General features: G+C 38.1%; 1 protein-coding gene across 3 annotated transcripts in view; it reads left to right on the forward strand.

Annotated features, from left to right (window-relative positions):
- The window catches only part of CDC14A (cell division cycle 14A), a 119,838-nt gene that overhangs the window by 50,472 nt on the left and 45,301 nt on the right, over positions 1-24,065 (forward strand). For 2 of the 3 annotated variants that reach the window (XM_067467765.1, XM_060774013.2), the window contains exons 8-14: positions 2,555-2,642; positions 4,069-4,299; positions 6,587-6,725; positions 11,482-11,641; positions 14,154-14,269; positions 16,769-16,816; positions 18,604-18,732. In XM_067467765.1, coding sequence (XP_067323866.1) covers positions 2,555-2,642; positions 4,069-4,299; positions 6,587-6,725; positions 11,482-11,641; positions 14,154-14,269; positions 16,769-16,816; positions 18,604-18,732 — 911 coding nt within the window. Of the gene's footprint in view, positions 1-2,554; positions 2,643-4,068; positions 4,300-6,586; positions 6,726-11,481; positions 11,642-14,153; positions 14,270-16,768; positions 16,817-18,603; positions 18,733-19,420; positions 19,746-24,065 lie in introns of all 3 variants that reach the window. The other variant, XM_060774011.2, reaches the window with a different exon arrangement.

Genomic DNA, 24,065 nt, shown 5'->3' on the forward strand with positions numbered 1-24,065 from the left:
TTTGTGGTAACTTGGTTAAGAATCCAGAATTTAAAGGGATTTCTGTCCTTCGTTTTAATTTTGAGTGGAATTGCTAGAAACAAATTGCTCATCTTTTCCATGCAATCTTTTACTTTGATTTAAAACTCTTGCCATTTTCCCACCTCCATTCGTATAATCTAAGAATTATAATATTTAATTCTATTTAATTTTGTAATGATCAAGCATCATCTTGTATCCAGACCAGAATTCAGTAGCTAGAGAGCAAAGAGCTACTTCACACTTCTCAATCACTTGTTTTGACTATCAATCCACTCTTGGCAGTCCAGTGAAAATAGTGCCTTAAAGGTACAATAGAAGGACTACGTGGAAATGAAAACATGACTTGATGTCAAAACAACTCCAGAATAACAGTGGCATGTATTCCAAAAATATGATTTAACACCCAGCTACAGAGTGTATTGGATCTTGCAATGTTAGCTAACATTTTAAAAGAAAATTAAAGCTCTTAAAGGAATAATAATCAAAGATAGAGAGCAGTTAATGTTTCTTTTGTGAGGGAAAAACAGCCCATGATGTGCACAAGGAAAGAAGATAGAACCTCTTCATTTGGGCAGTCTTCATATAATTTTACTGTAGTTTGAGGCAGTTGGTTTTTCCACAAATGCATGGGAATATATGGGATCTTGCATAAAATAACTTAAATAAAGGTAGAGGTTCTCCTGACATTAAGTCTAGATAGGTCCACTTCTGGCGGGGATGGTGGTGCTCATTTCCATTTCTAAGCCAAAGAGCTGGCGTTGTCCTTAGAGGCCTCCTAGGTCATGTGGCCAGCATGACTGCATGGAGCACTTATGCCTTCCCACTGGAGCAGTACCTCTTGATCTACTCACATTTGCATGTTTTCGAAGTGCTAGGTTGGCAGAAGCTGGGGCTAACAGTGGGAGCTCACCCTGCTCTCCGGATTCAAACCGCCGACCTTTTGGTCAGCATATTCAGCAGCTCAGGGATTTAACCACTCCCCACTGAGGACACAATTAGTTAGTATCCTTTCCTGCTAAGAGACCCATCTTTATTTTCTATACTCTGTCTTTAGGGCACATCATTTTCTTTCTATGTTTATTTTTTCCCTCTTTGTATATATTTGCTCATATATCTCTCTTTCCCCCACTTTTTCTATCTTTTCTTCGTTGTTTTTAATTGCTTTTATGGAAAATTTTCAATAAAGATTTTTTTTTAAAAAAAGAGACCTTTCTTGGGACACAATGGGTCCACAATAGATCGAATGAATGAATTTATTTATTATAATCACAGACCAGAAGTTTTCAACATTAAAACTTTAAAATCAGAGGTTTTTGTAACATCAAAACTAAGTTCAGCACATCAAAAGCAGAAAGATCACGATATACAAGCAACATAATTGACTTCCTATTTAAAACATGTCCACACCAAGTCTAAAACATGTTTTATACAAATCTACGCAGAGTCTGGTTTCCAAATGACACTTGATTAAAATCTGTGAAAATAGATGCAATCTGACCCCTTAATTAGGTTAAGCATTTGATAATTTCTGATCTTTACTCATGTCAGAGTAAGCAAATTGGACCTCTTGTTGTTTTTGAAGTTGAATGTATTTTTTAAAGTGAAAAGCAATGCAGAGATGAAACAGCACAGAACAGAGTTCTTGATACAGGAAATATGAAAAGGTTCCTGTTTCCTGGAAAAATTCTACAAATACTTAAATGTATGCCAAAGGCTTAGGTACACAACATTCCATTTTTCACAATTTATATTTTGCCCAGGTTTACATATTCAGTGGAAGCACAATATACTAGGTTGATACAAGTGTCTTCCAAAACATTATTGTTTGTATATTTTGTATAACTGCATACATAACATTTCCATAAGTATGCACTTAAAAATCCACATGAATAAATCTTTGGTCCATAATTGTTTGCACTCACAATATCTAAATCTGAAAACAAAAACTATTACATATGGGTGGGATCTGGTGCAGTTGCTGTGTTCATGCTTGGAGAGCTACAAGCAAAGAACAATCTGTCTTGTAAGAGAATGCTTTTTCCATGAATGGAGAACTTATATTGGATCTCACCCAATCACTTCAGTTGGCACACATCTATTTTTAATAGTGGGTTGCTTGCCATAATAAGGGGATGATTCACGGGAGCAATAGTTGGCCTGGCAACAATTTTACTTGTGTAGGAAAAAAATATATCAAAGCTAATTGGTCTTAATTTTGGCTTCCCTTAAAGATTAGTTTTGCAAGCATTAATTATGTGGCAGACTACCATAGTCTTTGTCAGTATTGTAAATAAAGTAATTGTTTACAGATAATTCAAGCACATCTTTTGGAGTCAGCAGAAATGTCTTGGATGTAAAGTTTCACCAAATTGGAAGGGGGTGTGATTCTAAAGGAGCTCTGGCCAAAAACCAGATTTGTATTATATTAACATATTTTGTGATCCAGAAAAGAGCATCAATTTTTAATATGGGTTAAACACTGTTTTTAAATATCTTCTTAAAAAGGAAATGCTTTTGCTTTTATTTTTAATAGCGAGTAGAAAATGGTGACTTCAACTGGATTGTCCCAGGAAAATTTTTAGCATTTAGTGGACCACATCCAAAGACCAAGATTGAAAATGGTATGTGTTCTTCTAGATTTGCTTTGTTGATTTTTTTTAAAGTTTAATATGACTAGCTCTTGACTGGAATCACAGAAGCACAGGTATTTAACCAGTCAGTTTATATGCTTGGGGTATATCTGGTCATATATGGGAATGCATTTATTTCTGTTATATTGGAAGTGGTTCCTGTGGTAGATATATGAAGTGTTTAAACATCTCACCAAGTCCGAAAATGAAATGGTTTTATGTGTGCATCTTTCAGTAAGAACTTTTTACAAGCTTTGCATTATCCCAGTTCCATATTTTTGGTAGGGGGTGAGATGCGGAGTAGGAATAGGAATTGTCCCGAGATTAAAAGAACTTATAAATACATGGGAAAGTTCTTGAATCTTCCAGTTTTGGTTCCAAAAACCTGTGGTTTACATTAAGTCTGTATATAAGATCTAAGCATGGTGTACCAGTGAAGGAGCATCTTTTCTCTGAGTGCATCTGAATGATTTGTCTCCCTGTAAAAACTCTTTCAGTGAAAACTGGACACCTAAAAGGGCAAATCAAGATATTTTTGAATGGTCAAAATTTCTAATTGTTCAGAATTCTTGAACATATATGTATTCTCCCAGCATCTGAAACATAATTACAATCAAAAATGTTTCAAATCCAGAAGATTCAGTTATTTCTTCAGTGGTCACTTATTCACAATTGCGAATGTTTAAAAGGCATTTTTTCCCAAACAAGCCAAGTGAAGCAGCTTAAAACAAAAGCTTGAGGAGCAATATAGAAAGCGAGATTGGGGAATAAGGTAGATCAATGAGTGTTCATAGTTTGGATGTACTATATTGCCACTTCCTTTAGTTGCATCCCAATGAGACAGATCTTCAAACAATGAAAATAATAGTCGGACCTTTTATTCCAGTACTTAGAATTATTCATGAGGTGTGACTGTGATTACAGTCTATTGCCTCCATAGTGTTGCACTTTACTCACTTGGGCAGACTTTTTAGTATTTCTATTCTTTTGAAAGGGTGTTGATTAAGCAAGTAGTACAGTCATCCTTCTGCATTTGTAGTTTTGAATTTTGAAGATTAGTTTACAGATTTGATTACAAAACATCTTGCTAGGTCCTCCAATGTAACTCTGTGGTCAGCTTTATGCAGTCATACTGGAGGATCTTCAGATTTCTAGATATAATTGCTCTCTAAGAATCTCTACACCCTCCAATACAATACTGTGGTCAGCTTCCAATGGAATTTGATCATAGAGTTGTACTGGAAGACAAGGGTCCTGTACCCATACCTATAACCCTATCCAACATGGGAAGCTGACTGTATGTTCATTCTTTAAAAATACTATTTGAAGTATGTTGCTGTAAATAATTTTTTGTGAATAGTTTGTTTTCTGTAGATTCTATTTAAATGCCCAATTATTCTTTCTCTCCTTGTTATAGGCTACCCTCTCCATGCACCCGAAGCTTATTTCCCATATTTCAGAAAACACAACGTAACCACAGTAATAAGACTCAACAAAAAGATTTATGAGGCAAAGCGTTTCACAGATGGTGGATTTGAGCACTATGACTTATTCTTCATTGATGGAAGCACGCCAAGTGATAGTATACTACGACAGTTCTTGAGCATCTGTGAGGAAGCAGAAGGGGCCATTGCTGTTCACTGCAAAGGTACGTTTTAAAAGACTGTGTGCTGGTTTAAGAAGAAAGATGTAGCCAGGTTTGAAAATTGCATCCTCAGATCTTAATGTTATAGTCTAAATTCTACAAACTTCCACTCTGAATTTAGAATGAATTTTTCTGTTGGTTCCTGTTATATTTTATGCAGACTCTTTTTTATTCCACTGTGTGATGCTATTGCCTCTCTCTTCTTCTTTTAGTAATGATTTCACATAGCTATTTTGTTTTTTAAAACTGTATAAACATAGAACATTGCATCCTTCTGCTTGCGGGTTGACAGTGATTTTGCAATTTTTCCATGATGCTCCCTAGAGTTCCTATAAATAAGCAATTTATTCAAATGAAATTATCTCCTTTGAGATATAAAAGTGTAGTGCTTTCCTCTTTTTCCTTACCAGGTCTTTTTAATTTGGCTCTCTAAACCGTTTAGGGCGGTGGTTCTCAACCTGTGGGTCCCCAGGTGTTTCAGCCTACAACTCCCAGAAATCCCATCCAGTTTACCAGCTGTTAGGATTTTTGAGAATTGAAGGCCAAAACATCTGGGGATCCATAAGCTGAGAACCATTGTTCCAGCCCAGCTTACCTGTTCAAACGTATCTCCCCCTATGAATCATCTTGGAGATTAAGATGGTCTGAGGAGGCCCTGCTCTTGGTCTCGCCTTCTTCACAGATGTGACTAGTGGGGACGAGAGGCAGGGCCTTCTCAGTGGTGGCCCCTCACTTTTGGAACTCCTTCCCCAGTTACATTAGATCAGCCCCTCCCTCTTAGCCTTCAGAAGGAAAATGAAAACCTGACTTTGGGATTAAGCCTTTGGAGAATAACTCTAGTGTAATAATAAATATGGAATAGGTGCAATGATTATTGGAACGACCCTGAATTACAATTGTGGATAACATGATTTTAATAGTGAATGCAATGTTTTTAATGTTTTAATGTATTTTAAATTCAAATCTTTAACTTGAATGTTTATTTTAATTGTATGTTGTTTCAAGGAATGGAATAGTTGCCTCTTTGTAAAGCCGCCTTGAGTCCCCTTCGGGGTAGAGAAAGGCGGGATATAAATAGGGTAAATAAATAAACAATACATAAATAAAAGCAGTAATCGTTTTTTGTTAAATTTTCTGTTTTGGAATACAGTAATTTTGTCTTGTAGGGTCCAGAGCCAGTCTAGATTGTAGCCCCCATTACATTCTGGGGCAAGTTACAAAAAGCAATCTATCCCAAGCTTTCCCACATAATCACTCAGACCTACAATGCCTATTATCTGCCCTGATCTGCAAATAAAGACTTTTGTTGATCTCCGTAACACGAAGTGTTTTCTCCTGAGAGTCTTCTGTAACTCCTTATCGAATGTTGCAGTTTCTGGCTCATCTGACTGACCTTCAATCCCTGCATTTTCTGAGTCAGATTTCCCTCAGAGAGAAGCATCATTGCCCTGAATTGAATCTTCATCACTTCGAGCCCCAGGAAATCCCACAGGCAATCCCACAATCCTCTCTAAATCATCAGTCTCAGATGTCTCAGGCTGATCTCCAACATGGACATGGAGAAGAAATAGCATAATTCCCCTGAGAACTCTTGCTTTTTGCTCCTTCGTTCTCATTTCTTATTCCTTGTCATGGTTCAAGATCTCAAACATTCATGGATATGTGCATCAGTGCATCTATGTGCAGTGCATAAAGGGGGGAAAGGCAAAATATGTCCTTATATTAAAGATTAGCACCACTAACCATCTTGGTGGAAGTTTCTTTAGAAGTCTGTCTTGGGAGGTTTTATTGAGTAAATCTTGAATGAAAAAATAATACAGAAATGTAACTGAATAAATGTAAAATCAGTCCTCAGGGTCCTGATAGTAGCAGCCAGCGAAGTGTGATATTTTTCATCCTATGTTTTGAAATTCTTGCATAGTTAAACATTATCCTACACATTGAAAGGAAAAGAAGGAGAAGTTTGTAAATCGTTTCTATGCCTGCAGTTCTACCCTGACATTTGACTTCAGTTTTTCAACAAAGCAGCGTGGTGGTGTTCAGCCAAACCGAGGAGGCGATATGTTCTAAATTATCTGGGCAGGAATAGAAAGGCTACTAGAGGTTAAGACAGGCATTAGCAAAGCTCTGAGGGATATAGCAGGATGTTTGCACTGTGACAGACCCATGAGGCTTAAAATAGACTCTGCTGGTGTTCTTTTTGTAAAACGTGATACAAGGAAACAATTTTATGAAATATTTATCAGTATACCTATGCTTATTTTTTACATCCTTTCCCCCTTTATTTCAGCCGGGCTAGGAAGAACAGGAACACTGATAGCCTGTTATATAATGAAACATTATAGATTTACACATTCTGAAGCCATTGCTTGGATACGAATGTGCCGACCAGGTTCTATTATTGGACCCCAGCAGCACTTTCTTGAAGAGTAAGTTAAACACCCGTGATTCGCTTTTCAAAGCCATGTGTTTTTCTTATAGAAAGTCTCTTACTGCAGCCAGGTTCAGTGGTGGCTTTCCTGGAGTTTCCTTGGGTTGAATTGTATATACAGTTGCCGATCGAAAATTTCTTGAAATCAGTGTGTTGCAACTGTATATTTTCAGCTGTTTAATTTAAGATGATACTCAACTTATAAACCAGTGGTTCCCAACCTTTCTTTGACCAGGGACCACTTTGACCACTCTCTAACATGAGTACCAAAAGGGCTACAAATCAGTTTTTGGTCAACTAGATTCGGTTTGATTATTTGGGTGCTGATTCAGAAAACTGCATTGGATAGACCACATCAGCTCTAGTTTCTGATACAGAACATATGCCATCCTGTAGTCGCCGACTGCTCGCTCACAGAAAACCATATTTAATAATCTAGAACTGATGTGGTCTATCCAAAGCAATGCAGTTGGGCCATATTTTAGTTCTTGGACCACAGGTTGGGAACCACTGGTAAAAACCATATATGCCTTGTATCTGTAATTTGCAAAGTGAATGTTGATTCTAGTTGGCTATTAATCCCAGCTCAAGCTGAAATATAGGAAAGCTGACAGCAATACAATGAGACCTACCGAAGGACAGAACTTACTCACTGTACCACCCGACTCTTTGTGTATCTGGGTGCATCTACCCACAAGTGCTGACATTTGTTTTTGTTGAGGAAAACTACTCTACAGAAAAACCTAGAGACTGGAGCCATGTACATGTGTACTCTCACTTTCTCTTCAAGTCCTTGGGAGCAATAATATTTTATACGGACATTTTGAGCACAGTTCTGCCATTCTGCTTTGAAAACTTGCACCATGTTCAATAAGTCCATCACAGCCTCCGGTGGTGCCAAGCGTTAAACCTTTGTGCTGGCAGGACTGCTGACCGAAAGGTTGGCCGTTTGATCCGGGGAGCAGAGTGAGCTCCCATCTGTCAGCTCCAGCTTCCCATACAGGGACATGAGAGAAGCCTCCCACAGGATGTGAAAACATCCGGGTGTCCCCTGGGCAATGTCTTTGCAGACAGCCCGTTCTTTCACACCAGAAGTAACTTGCAATTTCTCAAATCGCTCATGACACGAAAAAAGCCCATTTTAATTAAATGACGTACACTTATTGCAATAACTAAAAGAGTGTTCAACTTGGAGGGAAAAGATATTCAGAATGAAGGTAATACAAGGTCTGTTAACAGTAGTTTTTCAGTACTTGTTTCACTCCCTCCAGATATTGGGGTGGTGCTGACATGAGAAAGAGCCCCAACACGAATCGTGAAAGGCCTTTTCATTCCCCAGAAGTCATGGGACCTGTGCATGACTTCAGCTGTGTTTTTGCGTGCACTTGACTCCTGCAGATGTAGTTGCCTGCTGTGGCTAGGCAATGAATTATGAGATGCAGCTTAGTTTCATTGCGATCTTCATGGCCACTTTCTCTGAAAACAAATCACCCAACAGTAACTAAGTAGAAATTGCAGTAACTCATACGTTGCCCATAGCAGATTTACAGGATGCGTATAATCTTCAATTATGTCTAGTTAGTGAAATGCATAGAGCCACTTGAGATCATATTGATTTTAGCAAGATGAAATGTAGCAGTTTAATTTCCTGGAATGAAAACACGAGCGGATTGGTAAATCGGCTGAGTAGGAAGTTTGAGCATTTATCCTCTTTGCTAAAGGTCACAGCTTTAAATGCTAGAGGCAAGCAATAGCCGTCTTATCGTGAATGGTTGTTTTAAATACGTATACATTTCAGTTGTTTGATGCTGACATTTTGTACAATTAATATAGTATAATCAGTAAATAACAGCTGCAGTAGCAATTATTATTATTAATAATAAAAATAATATTGATATTAGAATTACAGGTCAAGTGGTTTTAAAAATCAATGCTTTTGCCACAAAGTAGGTTTTCTATTGAGCGTTCTGTATTCCTTGTTATAATGAAATACACACGTGTCCAGTCTAAAAGTTGAATTATCTTGTCATCTGGTTTTATTCACTGTGATACGGTAAAGGTAAAAGTCTAGTTGAGTCCGACTCTGGGAGGTGGTGCTCATTTCCATTTCTAAGCTGAAGAGTCTGCGTTGTCCATAGACACCTCCAAGGTCATGTGGCCAGCATGACTGCATGGAGTGCCATTATCTTCCCACAGAAGCGGTACCTATTAATATAATCACATTTGCATATTTCTGAACTACTAGGTTGGCAGAAGCTGGAGCTAACAATGGGAGCTCACCCCACTCCCCAGATTCGAACCGCCAGCCTTTCAGTCAGCAAGTTCAGCAACTCAGCAGTTTAACCTACTGCACCACCAGAGGGCCCTGATTCACTTGATACCCACTCATATTTTTGAAAGGTGTTGTTGTGTTAATATGAGTAAAACAACCAACCATGTGGTGCATTTATGTTACCTTTTTAATTATTAGCACAAATATGGAAACAGATAAAATAGATAACACAGAAGCATCCATGTGAAATAGATTCTTTGATGTAAGTTCAGTAAACAACAAAATTGCTGTAGTGGAGGTCTCTACTTGACTAAAAAAACAGACTGATCAATGTCTGTAGAAAGTTGGAGACAAAAATAGGAGGCTCCTAAGCAATGTTATTTCTCAGTACATTAAAAAAGCATCTCCAAAAACATCACAGGGTTATCTGTGTCGGATACAAGTATTTCTAACAGCAACTGAAGGGGCAGCATTTCATATACTCAAGGGTGACTTCTGGGAATGTTTCTGAAAGGGACAGTATATGTGTGAGAGGAAAGAATACAGCATGCGGTTTCTGTGAGGTTTCCGGGCTGTATGGCTATTCTTCCAGAAGCATTCTCTCCTGATGTTTCACTCTCATCTATGGCAGGCATCCATGAAAATACAGCATACATGTTTAAGTTCTTTCGGGTACCTAACTTCAAAGAGGTAGCTCCATTAGAAAGAACTTTTAATTCTAAAAACAATTTTAAACCAGTTGTACACATACACATTGTGGTGTGTGATGAAAACAATCTAGAACTCAAATAAGCTTCTTTGAAAGGGATAATTTGCCTTGTCAATATTATTTGTGTTCATGTAACACGCTTTCCCAGCAATCCTTCCAAGGGTTAACTTGGCTTGCATCGTCAGCAATGTAATCTCAGATCACTCTTAATTACACTGGATATCAACTTCCTCACTCTAAGCAGGAATACTTTTTTCAGCTTTCTAATCCTGTTCTCTTCGTTGGTTATATAACCTCCCAATGGGAGCTTTTCTCTGACTCAAAAGTATGTGGATAACACTCTTTCTTTGGGCTCATTGCCAGAGTTGTCACACTTCACTCTACCAAGCAAAATTGCAAGAAAAGATTGCTCATGGAGGAAAACGGTATAATTTAGCAAACCTTGTTCTTCATGAGGGGAAAGTAAAGACGTGATGATTTCTTACTAATGCAACTTCCTGGGCTTCTTTAAAAAACAACCTTTATTCACCCATCAGTTTTTCAGAATTTAGTTGGATGTTTTCAAGAAAACTTGGCTGGAGGTTCTCCAAAAGTCAGGTGTCTGATTTGTACTAAATGTAACAAACATTTGGATTCTTATCAATGGTCTGTAATCATGTTATGAGATTTGTTGTATTTGCAAGAATGGGGTGGTGAAAATGCAGCTCCTGGGTCTCATTTTGTCCTGAACCCAAGGCCTCCCAAAACTTTTCGTAAAACATATGAATGGTTTTTGAAAATGAGTTGTTATGAGTTTTCAGGCTGTTATGGCCATGTTTCCGAAGCATTCTCTCCTGACGTTTCACCTACATATATGACAGGCATCCTCAGAGGTTGTAAGGTCTGTTGGAAATTAGGAAAAAGGGGTATATATATCTGTGGAATGTCCAAGGTGGGAGAAAGAAACTGCTAGGCCACTAAATGCTAATCAAGGTGGCCAATTGAAACATTCACACTTGCCTCAAACAGACAAAGAGTTCTTTCTCCCACCCTGGACATTCCACAGATATATAAACCCCACTTGCCTAGTTTCCAACAGACCTCACAACCTCTGAGGATGCATGCCATAGATGTGGGTGAAACGTCAGGAGAGAATGCTTCTGGAACATGGCCATACAGTCTGGAAAACTCACAGCAACCCAGTGATTCTGGCCATGAAAGCCTTCGACAATATGTTTTGACAATTTTCCACAGCAAATGCACCAAAACTGTACATGAGACACGGGTTTGATTTGCTAACATCACAACCTGCCGAAGCATCTTTGTTCCAGCCAATTACCTGTTGTAAGTGGCGGCCAAAAGTGTCATGACATCACTTCTGGTGGGCCATGATGTACCAGTGAGACCCAAAGGGTGGGAAGAGGGAACACAACCCCTCTCCCTTCTCTTCAGTTAAATATGTTATTGCAGCTTCCTCTTATTTTCTAAGAGGGTAGAAGATGGTTCAGAACTTTGTAAAGGCATATTAAAACTTAGAATATATTTTTTGATAATGCTTCCCTGATCAAACTGTAAAATACATAGAAAAATAAATTAGATTGAATAAATTGCATTAAAAAACAATAGCAAAAGGCCTTTTAGATTGGAAGATGGAAGTTGTGCCTCCTATAGTATGTGATTTGTTTTATCCTACAACACATTTGACTAGCAGTTCTTATTGGACATTATAATTTTACTGTGTCTTTTGACATATTGGTGGTACTAATTTTGTATTTCTTTCTTACTCTTGAACAGAAAGCAATCAATGTTATGGGTCCAAGGAGATATCTTTCGCGCCAAACAGAAACCGAGAGGAGTAGGTGAAGACAGTGTGAACAAAGTTCTGTCTGGTTTCGATGACATTTCCATCAGTGGGACTTTAAGTAAAATAGAAAATATGGATAGATATGGAGAGGTAAAATTTCACCGGAATTCTCTGCAATGGCTGTCTTAAAAAACAGTACTTGGAAATTGCACTTTGAAATATATTTAACAGTTATTTTAATATGTTTTCTGCCAACCTAGCAGTTCGAAAACATGCAAATGTGAGTAGATCAATAGGTACCGCTCCGGCGGGAAGGTAACGGCGCTCCATGCAGTCATGCCGGCCACATGACTTTGGAGGTGTCTACGGACAACGCTGGCTCTTCGGCTTAGAAATGGAGATGAGCACCACACCCCAGAGTCAGACATGACTGGACTTAATGTCAGGGGACTACCTTTACCTTTAATATGTTTCTATTTTATATAAACTATACAATGATAAAAAAGCAGTGCAGAGTTGTAACGTTATTAAAGATAGAGGATTAGACTAGGTATGAGAAGCAGCAACTTTATACCAATTATATTTGTAGAATGAGAGCTGAGTGTTATATGTGTATTGCTAACGCTTAGCAAGTTGCCAACCTCCACCAGCAACTTTGTATGGATCTTTAACAGCTTGGGAGTGTGTCAGTGGGATCCCATGACACACGTGTATAACAGAATAATAAGAGTTGGAAGAGACCATGTGGGCCATCTAGTCCAACCCACTGCCATGCAGGAAAAGCACAATCAAAGTATCCCTCACAGATGGTCATGCAGCCTCTGTTTAAAAGTTTTCAAGGAAGGAGTTTTCACCACACTCCAAGGCAGAGAGTTCCACTGTTGAATAGCGCGTGTAATACATTTATTTATCTCTTACTTCTGTCATTCTGAAACAGAGCTCTTGGCCATTATGCTATCATCTCACATCTTTACCAGTCAGAATTAATATTAGTTTCTTAATTGAGACATAACAAGGATTAACCAGGATACTCACTGTGAGGGGACTGATCAGAACGACTTGAGTATAGCATTTATTCCCACCTTCATTCCACATGAAATGATCATGCAAACTCGTATGTGCTGTTTAAAGTTTGGATGGTTGATTTTGAGAAGAGATGGGGAAGCAGCACTTTAGTAACTGTCACACATACATTAATTCCTGGTTAATAATCCTTTAATGGTGGCTGCTCCCAGGCTTTGGAGCTCCCAACAGAGTGAGATCGGGTTAGTTCAGACTCTGCTGTTCCTTCTGCCAGAAGGCAAAGATATTTTTATTCTAGCAGGATTTTTTCATCTAAGCTGATTTAGCATTGAAGTGGATTCCAATCAGCTGGCTGAATACTATTTGATACTATTCTCATTCTCTCTCTAACTCAGTGTGATTTTATTAGAATTTGACATGCTGGTACAGATTTTAATTGAGGTGTTATAATTTTTACATTTGTTTGTTGACATTGAAGTTATATCCCAAGCTTCTCATGGAATGGGATCCAAGGCAGCTTTATAATATCTATAATTTTATTGTTAGTTTTCATGCACTATTTTTAGGTAAAAGTTAGGATTTATATTTAATAAAGAAATAGTACGTTATTAGAGTAGACAGTATTGATATCACCACACCACCCTGAATACAATCAGTCTTGACTGATTTTGGGAACTTAGTAGAGTCTGGTCTAGTTAATACTTGGAAGGGAGCTCCATGCCTCAGAGAACAGTTGCCACTCAGAATTGATAATACTTGGACTAGGTGAACAAAAGGCTTGAGTCAATATAAGGCGGCATCCTACAGTTCAGTCTCAAACCAAGACCTGATTGAAACAATATTGTGCTTTTAGCTTTGTCCACTTGGGAGCCTGGTATAGGATAAATCCAAAAGTGATAGGGGCAGATTCCTTTTTCCTTGTATTACTCCAGTTTCTGTTCTAGATGGACTGGTTGCCAGCCTTTACATTTCAGTACGGTACTCTTTCCTTTTATAGTATGAAAAATGGGGACATGAGCCCAAGCATGATGTAATACTGGCACAATATCCCCTAAGGAAGGGAGAGTAATGTGACTTCTTGGTCAACTGGTGGGCTCCCATATCAAATAGAGTGCTGTTTGGTATATCTTTAATTTTGTTGGGTTGCTGTGAGTTTTCCAGGCTGTATTGCCATGGTCTGTTGGAAACTAGGCAAGTGAGGTTTATATATCTGTGTGTCAAGAAAGAACCCTTGTCTACTTGAGTCAAGTGTGAATGTTGCAAATGGTCACCTTGATTAGCATTCAATGGCCTTGCAGCTTCAAAGCCTGGCTGAATGCTGCCTGGGGAATCCTTTGTTGGGAGGTATCAACTGGCCCCAATTGATTCTTGTCTGGAATTCCCCTGCTTTTGGGGTGTTGCTCTTTATTTACTGTCTTGATTTTAGAAAAACTCCAATTATTACTCAAGTCTCTTGCCTGGTTTCCAACAGACCCCTCAACCTCTGAGGATGCCTGCCATAGTTGTGGTCGAAACGTCAGGAGAGAATCCTTCTGGAACATGGCCATAGAGCCCAGAAAACTCACAGCAATCCTGTGATTCTGGCCATGAAATCCTTCGACAGCACATTTAATTTTTTTGCATTGCAATTACTTTTCAGAATGATCTGGAGGACAATGCAGAAGTGGAAACTAAGAATGGCATGACTCAGGGAGATAAACTCCGTGCCTTAAAACTTCGGAGACAGCCACGTTCAGCTACAACAGGAGCTCTTAGGTAATTGATTGATTTCTGTGTTTGTGTCTGGAGAGTCTTGGCATTGTTTTGTATTTTTGTAGAAAATGGTCTTGTGCTAATATCCATGTATTTTTTAAAAAACATTGAACGCTTCCCTAGTGTGGTTTTGAAATACAATTTGGTTGTATTACTGAGGGCTAACTCTCCCCCCCCCCCCCCAATCCCCAAAAGTATTCATAGAAAACTAGTACAAAATGATGTGACATCCTTCCCAGAAACATAATTGAGGGAAATAGCTACTGGAACATGCCTGCTGCTACTGTCTCCTGCTGTGATGAAAATATTAAAAAATGGAGGTGAAGGGTCAAGAGAAGATATCTCTGCAGCTGGCAATTGTAACTGTAAATCCTGCAACACCACACTTCAAAATTTATAAAAGTTTCTTCAGTTCAGCAGATAGTGACTTAGCTCTTTTCATTAACCCTTCCTCTTACTGCCCTAAAAATATGACTCAAAAAGTTCCAATAACACTTTCATTGTAGCACTAAATAACCATGTATTGCTTAACAGTGACCCCTGTTGTCGGAGTTTCAGAAAGATCAAAGCTCCTTTAAGAATTAATGGGGGCATAGTTGAGTATCCCCTTCAAATTAAATGTGGTAAAGATTCTTCCCTTGAATCTTAACTGTAAAATAGTAATAATAATAATAATAATAATAATAATAATAATATTTATTTGTTCAGTCGCTTCTGACTCTTCAGGACCATAACAATGATAATAATAATCCTTATATTTGACTGAAGATGTTTGTTTTAATGGAAAAGAAAGGTTGAAATACTCTGGGAAGGAATGTCTGCTGATATACAAGCATAGGTGGAAGAAGAGAAACACGGACTGGCAGATTATGTGAAAGGCAGTCAAGAACCAACATGATGGAAGTCAATAGTAGAAAACTGCTTAAAGTGCAAAATATACTTTTGAGCAGAAGAGAAAACTGGCAAAAGAAGACTCCCCATGAATAGTTCCTGGAAAAAATTGAGAGCAAAATTGACAAGGAGAAAACATGGATGATGCTCACAAATGGAACTTTGAAAAAGAAGACGGAGGGCTTGATTCTGGCAGCCCAAGAACAAGACATTAGAACCAATGCCATCAAAGTCAGAATAGAAAAGACGATGATAGATTCCAAGTGTAGATTCTGCAAGGAAGCAGATGAAACAATGGATCACATACTCAGCTGTTGCAAGAAGATCGCGCAGCCAGACTACAAGCAGATGATCCATTGGAACTTGTACCACAAATACCATCTGCCTGTGACAAAGAACTAGTGGAATTACAAGCCTGAAAAAGTTACAGGAAATGAACACGTCAAACTACTCTGGGACTTCCGAATTCAGACTAAGAGAGTTTTGGAGCACAATACTCCTGAGCTCACGATCCTAGAAAAAAACAAAGTATGGATTGTCAATGTTGCAATCTCAGGTGACAGCAGAATTTTAAAGATGCAACTGGAAAAGTGTACACGATATGAGAATTTAAAAATAGAACTGCAAAGACTCTGGCACAAGCCAGTCAAGGTGGTCCCAGTGGTGATTGGCACACTGGGTGTAGTGCCTAAAGACGTTGGCCTGCACTTAAACACAATTGGCACTGACAGAATTATCACCTGTCAGCTGCAAAAGGCCACCGTACTGGGATCTGCACACATTGTTCACTGATACATCAAACAGTTCTAGACACTTGGGAAGTGTCCAACGTGTGATCAAATACAAAAGCCAGCATAGTGATCTTGTTTGCTGTGTACTAATCTTGTTGTAAACCAAATAACATTAATCCTTAAATTTGACTAAAGATGTTCATTTTAATGGAAAAGGAAAGCTGTAATCTTGGGAAGGAATATCTGCTGATATACAAGCATAGGTTATTGGACCGTTGGCCTGCCTGTTCTGTTGTAGTATTGCTCTGGATCTGGCCTGGCAGTGGTTTCCCCAATTTATGCAAAGATGTTTTCCAGCATCATTCTTCCTGCCTCTGCTCCCCATCCCAGAAACACCTGTCACCTTATTTATAAAAACTTTATGCTCTTGTCACTGAGCCCTTGTCTTGACTATATCTGTGCCTCTTTGCTCTAAAGATTGCCCCCTGCATTATAGTGAGTATGTGAAGATGACAGTGAAGGCCTTGTTGGGGGCTTGTGAATTATTGGTTCTTTCCTAAGGATCAGCTTCTAGCCTTTTTCCTTCATGTTCTGCTCTTCATGACAAAGTAGGAAGATTATTTCTCATGAAACATTTGCAGAACTTGGAGAGGGTGACAGTACTTTCCTTGTAGTAAAGTACTGTTTTATTATTCTGTGGCTGTGGGTAGTAAACTCCTGTTTTATTGCTGCGTGGATGTGCTTTTAATTGGAATGTTATATAACTTTTTTTTTCACGCCTGCCATATAAAACGGCAGAAATCCAGTAATAAATCAATTATATGCCCTGTGCCTTTCAAGCCTGATGCTTTTGTTGTAAAATGCTATTGATTTTTTCTAGGTTAGAAGATGTGAAATTGCACACCAGATCCATATCCCAACCTTTCAGGTACTTGATTCCATAATTTAAAGGGAAGAATTTGTGTTACCATGTTAATTGACTTCTAATCTTTTAACCTTCTGAATTTTGTCAGGGATAGTTTCAGTTCCGCTATATGCCATCAGCAATTTTATGGCATTGTATCCTAAATCCTAATTATTTCATATAGATGTCAAATAACATGTGACTTCAAGAGAACCTGTTCATGGAAGAGTTTCAAATACTTTATGATTTAGAGTTACAACTCTGGAAGTGGTCATTCAAATGCAGTCCAACCAAAACAAATATGAGTGTCTTGGGGGATTTATTTGCCTCTTTCTGGGATTATTTGGGGCGCTAATTCAAAAAACTGCATTGTGGATAGATTGCATCAGTTCTAATATTTTAGACATGGTTATCATGATTTTCTATGGGCAAGCAGATGGCAACTGGTAGATGGTATATGTTCTGGATCTCAAAAGCTAGAGCTGATAGGGGAAAACCAATGCTGTTTTTGGATTCAGAAGGTTAAATATTCCCCCAAACAGGTCTAAAGTTTGAGGCACCAAAATGTGTGTTGGTCAGTGAAATTGTTCCAGGCTTTGTTACCATGATAGCCAAAAGCTCAGAGTGTAAGATCACAGTCTTCCAGGAACATGTTCTGAAATATCATCAGCAGGAAAGAGCAAAAAAATACAGTACTTCGGTATATAGTATGACTCCTTCAGGGGATATGTTCCTTAAAGTAGCATGGAAATGTAAAGCCACATATAATAAGTAAACCCCTTTTAAATGAACAACTTCCAGTGGAAACATGTCATAGAATTGTGTTGGAGGACCTAGAAAATGCCTAGAGAGAACAGCTGGGTTTTCCTGTATGAAATTATGATCAATACCATAGAATCATTATGGAGGAGAGTATGAGTCCCCTCAGGGAGGTAGGGCAGATTAAAATTAAGTATTTTTATTTATTATTATGTTGACAAATGTAATTTAGGTGAATAGTTAAGTATATAGTAAACTACCAGAGAAAATCAAATGGTAGAAACCTCCCCTGTCACAAAAATATAAATGTCTACAATCTACTGAATAAATACAAGTAACATCTGCCGAATTGCCACTATTCACAAATGAACACTAATCAATATCAAGCTTGGCTAGCACCTGAATAGGAAACTTAAGAGTGAATGAGTTCTCGAAGAGTCTTAAGAAGGAGGTTTGCTGAAACTCTGGGGAGCCAGTTGTTAGTTTAGGGCTAAATGAACCAAAAACCTGATTTAGTACAAGGCAGAGTTATGTGTCCACGGACACTGAAATGGCCATTCCCAAGTTATGAACAAGATAGGTTCTTTAGATTTGTTCTTAAGTTGAATTTACATGTAAGTCGGAACAGGTACATTTTTAAAGTGTAACTCCTGCCAAAACTCACTCGCACTTCCCTCCCTCTCCCTCTCTCCCCCCCCCCCCCTTATATGGCTGGAGTTACACTGAAAATGTACATGCTCAGACTTACATACAAATTCAACTTAAGAACAAGAGATAGCTTTGGATAACAGTCTAGCAGATCACATCACAACAATATTATATGAGCCTATACAGAAAGAATAGCCCCTTTTAATCAGAAATAAATAAAAATGAGTCATAGCCATGAATGAAGATGAGATTTTTCTTAAAAGAATCCTACTAAGTAAGCAAAATATTAAGGCTCTATTACTGTTTTAAGATGTTTGGAAGCATTTCTTATTTCAATTGGAGTAATGCAGATTGAATTAACAATGTGGTCTTATTACTATTTTTTATTTTTGTACTTCTTTCAGACTGAATACAGCCTCTCTCTCAGAAGGGCGTATCTCTCCTCTAAAGTCTTCCAAAGTGACGGCTACTGTGTCACCTGCAGCAAAGAGAATAAACAGACATTCTCCGTCTTCAAGCCCAAATTTGAAAAGGTACACCTTTCTCTGCTAATTTTTTTTTCTTTTCAAAGGGAGCTAGAAGAGAGTGAGAGTAACCAAATTTTAAGGAATAGATGGTTCTGACCTGTTATATCTGCACCTTAATTTTTGCACTGAATGATAATAATAGTGATAATCTTGAGATATTTGACCTTATACTAAAGTTGACATGTCCTTTTGAACTCCAAATGAGGTTAAATTGATAGGATAAAGAAGTGTCCTTGAATACTGATCAAACTATAGATGTGATAGCTGACAACCTTGTGTTTAAAAACCCTCATGCCAGGGTCTTATATGGAGTTTTTTGTCTTATAAAAGCATCTCTCACCTATTAATACAAGTCAAGAAACTGATAGATGGTATGTGAGTCAGTTAGGAGTTGCCAAAAATTCCAGATGTCTATGGTCATGTCATCTACTGGTTCTTGGAGCTCATGCTCATATATACTTACTTAGTCCATGACAACCAACTACCATTACTGCATCACACCTTGTTGTAAAATTTTCCCCAGTGATTGCTGCATAGTTTACATTACCCCAGAGAAAAAATGTAGGCTGTGCTCAATCAATTTTGTGACGGTGGTTTGTTATTTTCCTACTAGTGTCTTGCATGCGTCATCATCACATGTATGTACATTTTGTGTGTATGTTTTTTTTTTACCCGGCATGTGTTTTCCATTCAGCGTTTCCATAAACTCCAGGCTAGCCAATTCTCTAGGGAACCTGTATGCTGCTTCAGATGATGCTGAGAGCAAAATGACATCATCGTCCTCTAGGACAGGTTATTCTGTAAACCAAATCTCCGGTCATTTGAATGGCAGCGCACAGCCGCCTGCCAGAAATTACCATGAACTGAACAACAACCTGTACAACAGGAGTGGCTCTAGCGCTACCAACCTCAACAGCTATGCCAATTCCCCCAGCGTCCTGGCAGACGGGTACAGCACCTACAGATCCTTTACGGGGCTCGCTGCTTCTCCAGCAAGATATCTGAGCCGATCGATTCCTGTAAGTTCACAGCCTCAGCTGCTCTCCCAGGGATCTGAGAGAACCTTTCTGCAGCCAGAACTTCCTCAAAACAATTTCTAACATTCTAGACTCACTTTTCCCCCCTTACTGATCTCTTTCTATCTTGAGATTTCCTCCTTCTGTTCAAATAGGATCTTAGATTGGCTAATCTGCTCTTAACAAAAGCAATGGGACGTCTTTTTCTTCTGCCGCTTCAACATTCACTCCAAAAACAACCAGGTGTAGTGAAAACAGATAGTTTTCTCATTCTCTAAGATCTTTTTTCATGGGTGTATCTTTGCTCACTGGACTATCCAGGCAAAATGATTCAAATAATAAAAATATGGAAAGTGTGTAATTAGCATATCACTGTAAGGTCTCCCTGATTCCTTAGATGTATTCAAAGGTTCATTTATTGAAAATCAACAGTTTTGAATAGGTTAAAAGATTTGATTTTCTTTTTTGTGTCAGAAAGCAACATGAGAAACTGCAGTGATTTTGTTCCTGGGTTATAAATGTCATTTCCTAATTGGTTCTATCATAAAAACATATAAAAGGTTTATTAAACTGAAAAAACTTTGTTTTTACGGATCACCCTGCAGCACATTTTGCTATAGTTTTTCAGTGAATATCTCATAGAGTCTCAACCAATTCAATATAGTTTGTGTCAGCCACAAAAATGAAGTTTCTGGAATATAACGACTGTTTTTAAAGTAAGTACTGCACAATTAAACATAAAAATCACACTTTCAAACCAGGAACAGAAAAAAATTCTAATTTTGTTACATAGTGCAGTCAACCCTGCCCCACAATGTATTGACTTATCCATGTGTCATTGTGAGTACTGAACCTTAACTCTTTATTTAAAAGGGCAACATCCCCTTGTTTGAGTAGAGTGGTGAAAGGCAAGAACTTAAGTTTGTCTTGTGGGAACCTAAAAGAAGCACAACCTCATCTACTCTCTTCGCTTTGGGAAAGCTTCTGGCTTCTAGACTTTCTATACATGAGTATATACCATCTTAATGTGTAAACATAGAAGTTGAAAAGTGAAATAGGAGTCTTCATAAATGGATCAGTTTATCACAATTTATAGAATGATTGACATGTGATGTGTTGCCCAAAGAGATCGAATATGGTCTCCACATCTGCCATGTTTTTAGAAAACTATATAAATGATGCCTGATCTAAACCATTAGGTAATTACAGTGGAGATTTACTATGATTTGTTCACTACCTAATTACACATCAGGAAGAAAGGATTGTATAAACTGTGTATGTTTCTTGAGATGAAAGTATAAATGCTGTGTTTGTAGAAAGCTACTTTTATACTAACAATAACAACAACAACAACAGTAATAAAAACACAATTGGTGCTGACAAAATTACCACCTGTCAGCTGCAAAAGGCCACCCTACTGGAATCTACACACATTATTCACCAATACATCACATATTCCTAGACATTTGGGAAGTGTCCAGCATGTGATCCAACACAACAACCAGTATAGTGATCTTGTTTGCTGTGTACTAATCTTGTTGTGTCTCAAATAATAATAATATATTTATATTACACCCTATCTCCCCAGGGGGCATATGGGCATATAGTCTGAACATAAAACATCCACAATTAATTTACAGGGGCCAACTAAGAATCACAAAGTTGATTGTGTGGCCAGACTTGGTAACTGGGTTAACATAAAATGACAGAGCCAAATACAGTAATAATTCTCAAACCAGAAGTCAGATAGTGGTCTTTCATTATCTAGTCCTCTCCTTATGCTAGTGAACAAAAATGAGTCTTTAGTTGTTTTTTAAAGTAGAGGAGGGAGGGAGCCATCTTTATTTCTTTACTTCACAAAGAAGAAATTATCTTGTAATGTGAGGAGTTTATAATGCCTGAGTTAATTCATTCTCAAAGGAAGTAAATGCATATTTTTCAGTAATGTTCTGCCCACTACAGTAGTCTTTGAGAATTGCGCAGTTGCAGATTATTACTTTTGGCTTGATTCTGTGCGAAATTTCCACCTGTTATTTTTGTGCAGAAAACAATTTATCTGCAAGAAATAATATTTCTGTTCAGAAATTCTGTGCACAAAATTAAACATGAATAGCAAATTGTTTTCCACAACTGTGCAATGTTCAAAGGTTTCATTTTTGCAGGGATAACATTGCTGAAATTAATTATTGCTTGTTCTGTGCTAATTTTGCACAGAAAAGGTCCTGAACACTGACGAGTCCTAGCTTTTCCTTGTCTGGATTTCCCAACACTCAATGAATTGTATCCAATATTGATCTTAGTCATGGATGGCAGATATCTTAAATTAAATGCCTTATTCATTGTTTCATCTCCAACTTAGTTTAACCTAAACTTGGAAACGAAAAACTTGATTCCCTCTCCCTATAAAAGTACTTGATTAATGTTATAGTTGAGTCTTTGCATTTTGTTTTATTCACTTCCTGTATCATTGTAAAGAATAGTGTAAATACTTCCTTCAGAAGGATTCTGGAAAAGGTCAAAGGTACAAAGATGTAAAAAGGTTCTGTAAAGTATATCTGAAGGAGAAAAGGAAAGCAAGACCTTTTATAGCAGACTAATCTCACCCTGTCTCTATTTAATGCTGATGCAACAAAATTGATGTTTAGTTTTCAATCTGGTCCTCATTCATGATGTATTCGTAAATATATTTACTTTTGTATGCATGTAATATACTGGGGTTTTTTTTCTTTTAGTAAGTTGTAGGGAAGGGCTTTAATATTGAACTATTCTTATATTGCCTTTTAAGATAACTTCTACAATTGCCTACAAATGTATATATTTTTCAAAAATGGAAAAATGAAAGAATAGTAGGAAATGTGGCAGAAGTATGAAAAGTTGGACTCAGTGAAGGGAATAGCAAAATTGATTCAACTCTTGAGTATTATGACTGTTTGATCATTAAAGTGAGTATATGGCTGTGTAAAGAAATATATCCACTTGTACGTAGCTCAGCAGTGGGCAGGGCAACATTCATCTTATGGAAATGGCTGATTGCTATCTATGTTATGCCCAGTCTTCTCTTACCATTCCTCACATTACTCAGTGCCTGCATGAAAATAATGTGCCGTGAGTGAACAGTCTTAATCTATTCTATACATTTGCATTACACAGCCCAGCCCCCTCCCCCCAAATTTCTTGGTTTTTAGATTTGTCCTTGGGTTATTTGGGATGCTGATTCAGAAAATTGTGTTGGATTGACCACATTAGCTTTACTTTCTTAGATACAACTATCATGGTCTCCTATGGATGAGCAGATAGCGACTTGTAGATGGCATTTGTTCTTATCTCGAAAACTAGAGCTGATAGGAGAAAATTGGTGCCATTTTTTGGAATCTTAAGAGGTCTAACATTTGAAGCAACAAAATGTATTTATTTATTTATTTAAGGCCTTTTATATTCCGCCCTTCACTCCCCAAAGGGGACTCAGGGCAGAGCACAACATATAAACACCAAACATTCAATGCCAAAACATACTAGACCAGTGGTTCTCAACCTGGGTTCCCCAGATGTTTTTAGCCTTCAATTCCCAGAAATCCTAACAGCTGGTAAACCGGCTGGGGTTTCGGGGAGTTGTAGACCAAAAACATCTGGGGACCCCAGGTTGAGAACCACTGTACTAGACTATACACATACAAAACATTAAAATCACTTATCTTGACGTTAAAATCCTCTGTTTAAAACTGTCTTAAACAACCATATCAAATCTGGTTGGCATACTAAGAGTTCCTATCGCTGCCTCATTACACAGTCCCAAAGGCTCAGTCCCACAAACAAGTTTTTATCATCCTTCTAAATGACAGGAGGAAGGGGGCTGACCTAATCTCATTAGGAAGGGAGTTCCGTAGCTGAGGGGCAATCACGGAGAAGGCCCTCTCTTTCGTCCCTGCCATTTGTACCTGAGAAAGTGCTGGGACAGAGAGCAGGGCCTCCCCCGGAAGATCTTAATCTCCATGATGATTTGTAGAGGGAGATAAGTTCGGACAGGTAAATTGGGCCGGGGCTGTTTGCCAGTGTTATTTTCCTCCAATTTATTTGGATCTCGGTCCTTTGGCTTCTTTTGAACTTAGCACTAGATAAGTGAGCTTAGCATTGGAACAGTATTGTTTGCAAGATCTTAGCGTTAAGAATTAAAATCCCTTCTGACATTGTAATTTGAAATCCAGTTTCTCTTTTCAGGCACAATTCTATGTTCAGAGGGGATCTGTTAGTACAACTGTTGGAAAAAGATAGAGACACAAATAATGAAGTAGGGTTTTCATGGCATGCTTTTAACTCTACTAACTC

The sequence above is a fragment of the Anolis sagrei genome, chromosome 4 (genome assembly GCF_037176765.1).
Source record: "Anolis sagrei isolate rAnoSag1 chromosome 4, rAnoSag1.mat, whole genome shotgun sequence".
Lineage (NCBI taxonomy): Eukaryota > Metazoa > Chordata > Lepidosauria > Squamata > Dactyloidae > Anolis > Anolis sagrei.